The sequence below is a fragment of the Aspergillus fischeri genome, genomic scaffold (assembly GCF_000149645.3).
Source record: "Aspergillus fischeri NRRL 181 1099437636249 genomic scaffold, whole genome shotgun sequence".
NCBI lineage: Eukaryota > Fungi > Ascomycota > Eurotiomycetes > Eurotiales > Aspergillaceae > Aspergillus > Aspergillus fischeri.
In genome coordinates, this window is record NW_001509770.1 from 4,075,268 (window position 1) to 4,081,647 (window position 6,380).

General features: G+C 49.7%; 4 protein-coding genes across 4 annotated transcripts; all 4 read left to right on the forward strand.

Moving 5' to 3' along the window:
• Positions 1–2,134: 2,134 nt before the first annotated feature.
• NFIA_021410 (uncharacterized protein) lies at positions 2,135–3,089 on the forward strand (the record flags this gene model as incomplete). Its single annotated transcript, XM_001265328.1, has 3 exons — positions 2,135–2,348; positions 2,397–2,691; positions 2,813–3,089. 3 exons carry the CDS (start codon positions 2,135–2,137, stop codon positions 3,087–3,089), a joined length of 786 nt encoding a protein of 261 aa, XP_001265329.1.
• Positions 3,090–3,659: 570 nt separating this feature from the next.
• NFIA_021420 (putative thioredoxin reductase) lies at positions 3,660–4,525 on the forward strand (the record flags this gene model as incomplete). The annotated part of the gene is made up of 2 exons (XM_001265329.1): positions 3,660–4,060; positions 4,150–4,525. The coding sequence occupies 2 exons, from the start codon at positions 3,660–3,662 to the stop codon at positions 4,523–4,525; spliced, it is 777 nt and encodes a 258-aa protein (XP_001265330.1).
• A 451-nt stretch (positions 4,526–4,976) lies between these two features.
• Positions 4,977–5,325, forward strand: NFIA_021430 (uncharacterized protein; the record flags this gene model as incomplete). Its single annotated transcript, XM_001265330.1, has 2 exons — positions 4,977–5,001; positions 5,129–5,325. The coding sequence occupies 2 exons, from the start codon at positions 4,977–4,979 to the stop codon at positions 5,323–5,325; spliced, it is 222 nt and encodes a 73-aa protein (XP_001265331.1).
• Positions 5,326–5,427: 102 nt separating this feature from the next.
• On the forward strand, positions 5,428–6,044 carry NFIA_021440 (uncharacterized protein; the record flags this gene model as incomplete). The annotated part of the gene is made up of 2 exons (XM_001265331.1): positions 5,428–5,524; positions 5,593–6,044. The coding sequence occupies 2 exons, from the start codon at positions 5,428–5,430 to the stop codon at positions 6,042–6,044; spliced, it is 549 nt and encodes a 182-aa protein (XP_001265332.1).
• Positions 6,045–6,380: the final 336 nt, after the last annotated feature.

Genomic DNA, 6,380 nt, shown 5'->3' on the forward strand with positions numbered 1-6,380 from the left:
TACGGTGGCTCAGCTCCACCTCCTCAGCAGTCTTCCCTCCTTAGCATCTCTTCTACATAGCTGACTTCTGTCTACGGAGGCGTGTAATTGGGCTTTTACATCTTGCATTCCTCCATCAATCCTCCTTGTCTATCCTAGTCTACCACGCCCTTATGATAATGTTCAGCCGTCTGACGAAGCGCTTGATCAAGGCAGCTTGCTGTCGCTCTGCAACGGTCTTCTCGTCGATAATCGGTTGCAGATTTGGCGCTTTCCTCATTTATCGGTCCAGGAATGCTTGCAATCGGGGAACCATGTGTCTATCTCGCAGGCGCATCTGCACGTTGCCAAGATCTCGCTGTCGTTTCATGTTTATTGGTTTAGCTGATTTATTCTGGCTAGCCGACTAGAGTTTTTTAATTGTATCGCTCCTTAGATACTTTTGTATATTATTGCGAACTACTACTAGAACGAACCATAATATGCCTAGAGCCCTGTGATTATAAGTCGACTTGGTGAAATGGACAAATCAATCATCACCCTGCTGTGGAGTTGGTGTAATGAAGCAGAATACTTCTCCCCAAAGAAACAATCCTAGGCTTACCCCCAGTAACGCAACTGCAAAAATAAATACAGAAGGTCCTGGAGCAAAAGACTGCCAGCTTCCAAGTAAGAATGGCGACACTAAACCTCCAAGATTCTCCATAAAAGTCAATGCTGTGATCGCTCGCGATGCATCTGGCATGAATGAAACAAAATAGCCCTTGAAGAAAGCTGGCAGAGCTAGCCCTGCTGCCGCAACTGATACAGCTAGGTATAGTTGACCAGCATTCTGTACTTGTGTGATGCCTATGAGAGCATGCATCTGTATGACTAGTGCTGCGAGTACAGTAGTGCTGTCTGCAGACCTGTCTGAGTTAGGCCTTAGCCATTGCAGGCTGGGCATGATGAACACTTTAAGTAAAAGAGGCACACTAGCACACGCAGCAGCAATGGACACAAGCAGGCCATTTTGAAAAGCACTGAAATGCAGCCGGATTGAGGCAAATACCATGATTGCAGGGAAGAGATGGGCCTGGACAGCGGTATAAAGCAGCAGGGACAGCCCGTAGGGGATGGCACGGGGATGGTCAAGGAATGGTCGAAGTGGGGAGAGGAGGACATCAAGGCCTGATCGGAGTGGAGAGAGCAGGACATCAAGGCCTGAAAGAATCTTTGAATGTGTTTCCACCTGAGGCATAGCCTGCGGAGCTGGTATATAGATAAAGATAACCAGGTATGCCAGTGTTATGCTAAAGATGGCCAAGGCTGCAGTGAAACTTGCTGTATAGCTCTGAAAGATGCTCACTGCAACAGGACTAATAGCTGTCCCTAGCATGTACAGTCCAAGTGAAGTAGCTATGAGCTGCGAGGCTTTTTGACCAGAGGCAGAGGATGGCAAGGTTAGAGAAACATAGATAGTGTTAAGGTTGAAATGAAGCAGGTTATCTGATGCAAGGCCCTCAAAAATGCGTCCTGACACCGCGATGGTTAGACTATGAATGGATACTGCTATGGTCAGCCATGGTCAGCCAACAATCTTAAGATGGGCGAAATTAACTACCTCCAACAACAAGGCATATTACACTGGTGGCCCGGCACACAATCCAGATTAGCAGGCCGGCTTGTAAATGTTTCTTAATAAGTCGCTCTATTGGTCCAAGGATCATAATAGCCACTGCATGGGCAATTCCACTAGCAATAGCAACCGCGGCTGCATAAGAGCTTTGTTCACCATCATTGCAGGAGGTTGGATCCTCACAGAGGAGAGTAGCATAGGCGTAAATGGTGGTGGCAGTGGTGGCTGCCATGCCGAGAGAAGCAAGTAAAGCGACAGGAAGGGTTCGATAAGCAGCGTTCTAAGGATCCTGGATATCATGATTTGCTTCGCTCTGTGAAAGCAGTGGCTCTGTCTCGCGTTCAATCATACTGAATTAAATTTGCTATCAAAATTGAAATGGGTTGAGAGTCGTGGGTTATCACAAATAGGTTTGGGGTAGCTTCGGTGGCCGAAATTGTCAGCACGGAAACCGGCCCTAACGAGCCCGCCTTTAATGGAAATCATTGCCAACCTCACCAGTTTACAGCTTCACTATGCCTTGTGTATCATTGCAGCATGAAGCCCCTTTTACAACTAGAGAATGCTCTCCGGACGGTGCTGGAAGTGTCCCAACAGCATGACATAGCAGAAACTCTTGCATCGCTTCGCAGAGCAGAGCCGTCATGCGACTCAGGCCTCGCCTCGACCGCGAGTCGAATCGTTGATTTGGCATCCGAGGTGGTTCAGCTGCTAGAACCGGCTCATCTTATCCTGGCTAATCATCTATTCGGTACGACCAACCATCTTCCGGTTCAAGGGCGGAACTGACACAAAATAGCATACCAGTATACGCAGTCACTGGCCAGCGCGGTTGAGCTGCGGATTCCCGATCATCTCAAATCGGGTCCTCAGACACTGGAGCAACTGGCGGCACTCAGCGAGGCGCGGCCGGATAGGCTGCGACAGGTCCTCCGACTGCTGTACAACCATGGCATATTTGCTTACGATGCAGCAACAGATACAATACGAAATAACGAAGCTTCTGAACTGTTGCAGCGGACGCATAGGGGCCAGTGGCATCAATGGGCATCTGTTTGCTGCCGCGAATTCTACGAGATGGCCCAGGGCCTTCCGTAGGCGCTGGGCGAGACAACTCTCCATGAGCCTGGCACGGCCATCAATCATCTCTACAAGCTAATATACTATAGGCTCTCCAGCACAGATTCACCATGACACTGACGAAAGCATGTTTAGCTACCTTGAGCGCAGCGGAACCATGATCCGTCTCCGAGGATGTATGGGGGCTGCAGCCATCGCACAGACTCCCGGCATGGTCTCCAGCTATCCATGGCACGAACTGGCCAACAGCACCCTTGTGGACCTGGGCGGTGGTGATGAGTTTCTGATGGCTGCCCTGCTACGAGAGGTTCCCACGCTGCAGGGCGGCATTCTGGATACACCACGAGTCCTACCATTCCTGCATGAAGCCTTCCATTCTGCGTCGGGCCAGCATGTGGATGTGGGCGCGTAGATTCCACCTGAGCCATTCTAACATGACAAGGCGCCAGCCTATGTTCAGTTAGTCCTGAGATATATACGGCAGCATTTTTCTAGCTTGCATGTTCATGGGGATCTTCAGCATGGGTGCATACACCCTGCACAAGACCTGAAAATGCTTCTGTTTTGGATTGTTGTGGAAATTTTTCTATGGTGAGAGCGACATTCGCAAATAGTCCGCTGTAAGATGCCGCCTACTGCATAGCATGCACGAATCAGTTTAGCGCAGCCCATTCCTTTCACGATTCCCTTGTCAGGGGGTGCCTCTTATGTACTTGGAACCGCTGGAAGCCCATAGGCGATCAATCATTGGCTTATGCTTTGTCCTCGCCTGTGCTCCCCATTTTCCTTGTGAATCGCCCGACTCTCGCGGTCTCACATCGGACCCCGCATCGTCGGCGACCGGCCTCGAAAATGTGATTTTTTTTGATCCCAAGAGATATAAAAGTCAGGGGCATCCCAAGTCTCCCTTTCCTATGGTAATCATAGGATACGACACGGCCTATTGCTTCTGATACCTACCTACCTTTCATCTTAATCAGCAATGACAACCCCACTCTATGATTGCCTGATAGTCGGCGGTGGTCCCGCGGGATTAGCCGCCGCGCTGGGTCTCTGCCGTGCGGTCCGTACTGCTATAGTTTTCGACTCCAGGAGCTATCGCAATTCTCTGACTGAACACATGCATAATGTGTCCACCTGGGACCATGCCAAACAGCAAGACTACCGAACGGCAGCCCGGCGTGAGCTGACCGAAGGCCGCTATAATACGGTGACACTGGCCGATGTCGCGCTACAAAAGGTGCACAAGTTGGACTCAGGCGAATTCGAGGCGACCGACGTGGGGGGGAAGACTTGGAGGGGCAAAAAGCTCGTCCTGGCCACTGGGGTTAAGGATGAAATTCCCGCTGTGCTGGGTTATGCGGACTGCTGGCCCAAATCCATGTGAGCTTCCCGCCTAGAGGCTTTCCCTTCGTATGTCTTCCAGAAAGAGGAAAAGCCAATGGCAATGCAACTAACGTAATTCCATGCAGCTACCACTGCCTGTTCTGTCATGGATTCGAGGAAAAAGGGAGTCCTTCGGTGGGCGTCCTCGCGCTCGGACCAACCGCCAACCCCAAACCCGCCGAGCATCTCGCTCGGCTCGCTCACAATCTGGCTAAAAGTATAATAATCTACACTAACAGCAATGAAGTGCTAGCTGAGCAGCTGCAGCCAGCCATTAAGAAAGACCAGTGGCTGCACCTTGACACACAGCGCATTAAGCAACTGCATAAGACAGACAGGGTTCCAGTCAAGGTGGAATTACAAGACAGAACAGAAAAAACAGAGGGATTTCTCGTTCACGTAATGAAGACCACCCCTATCCTGGACTTTGAGAATAACCTGGAACTTAAGCTCTTACCTTAGGGAAGCAAGTTCAAGACCAGCACACCCTTTGGCAAAATAACCACTTACAGCTGCTTTACAATGGGCGACTACAGAATGGCAATCAAGGCAGCCAGTATGTCCATAAGCTATGGATCATTAGTGGTGGTAGGAGTGGTGTCCTAGTTAGCTTTTGATGAGAAAGTGTAGATCCATTACTTTAAGACTGACACATATTTGCAATATGAACAGTCAATCTACAAGAAGACAGATTAAACTAGAGATAAAATGCACTTTAATGATATTTAGCCCTGTCTCTGCTACTAGAACAACCACAGGGTAGGTCATGATCCCAGGAACTCGCTGTCGCCAGCTGGGGATACTGGAAAGGGGCTGGCTCATATAGAGTCAGGACCCCCAGAGAAGGAGACCCATACTTCAAGGCAATTAAGGGTATGTGCCCTTGTTAATTCATGATCTAAATCCAACTGATATGACTGCTAGATGGAAGCAGCTAGGTGTGGTCAATCCCCCTGCACAATGGAACAACATCCATCGGGGTTGTAATGAACCAGGATAAGGCCACCATGAAAAAGCATGAGAGCAGATTAACTACTTAAGATTTCTATCTAAATATTATGTAAGACACCCCTGATATCCAACAGCTGCTAAACAACGCGGAACTGGTGTCCAATATCAAGTCCACATCGGACTGGTCCTACAGCACATCAAGCTACGCCAGTCTCTATCTGCATATTGCCAGAGATGCAGGCTGCTTTATTAATCCCTTCTTCCATCTGGTGTGCACCTTGCTCTCGCAAGCGGGCTGTCAGCTGCATTGACAATCTGTGCCGCCCAGAGAGGGGAATGTGCGGAGCCAGTAGCCGCAGAATGTCACTCAGAAAAGGTTGCAGAGGGGATACACCCGATTCTTACTGGTGGTGATGAGCGCTCTCAAGCAGATCTCAGACCAGGAGAAGCCTGTTCTGACCGACTGGGATGAAGAAAGTTTCTCCCGTGCATTTGGTATCTTCCGGCCTAGTAAGTGGATATCTATTTCCGTCCTTATTTTTACGAATCGTAGTACCAGGGGAGGCTGATTTCCACAGTCATCCAGGGAACGGTAGACGTGGACAAGTCTCTCACACAGGCAGAGATTGCGCAAACTGTTGAATGCTGCGTCCAGGCATTCGGAACTGCCAGTCCCGAGGAGCAGGATACAGTGATGCACAAGCTGGCGGCCATCAACAATCTGACGCGCAGTCCTGAAGGCGCACGCCAGCAGCTGGGTGCCAACTTGTCTGCAGATGAACGACGAATTTTGACTACGATCCAGGCACGGCAGATTATTCGGACTGAGGATACGATGAATATCGATAACCTCACCCTCGATGTAATTGACGGAATGGTCCCGAATCTGCAGCGTGGGTCGCTGGGGTTGACACGATATGTCCCCACGGCCCACGCGAGCCATAGGGATGACGTGCGGACGACACTGGGATTGCCCGATAAGCAAATTTCTATCTTTTCTTTATTAGGATCTGTACTTGAAAACTGCTGAGCTTTCGCTGGCCAACTGTTGTGGGCTTGACAAGGTCAGAGAGCCGTAGCTTAAAACGTCGTTATTCTGACTGTACTGCAACTGATACCTTTCCCACCAATTTTCTCGGTTTGGTTTCCTACTCAAGGGTAAGAGAGCGCACGCCGTCAGGATATGATTGATTCTCAAGCCGTGTATTTCGGGTTAGGAGAGACAGAGTTCGTTACAACGGTGTGATGCTATCCTCACGTTGGCCAGTGAATGAACTTAGCACTTAAACTTGGATTCTCTTGAGCTGGATAGTCGTAACGTCGCTATGAATGCGGAAGTATCATGAAACCTCCCCTTGCCTTTCAC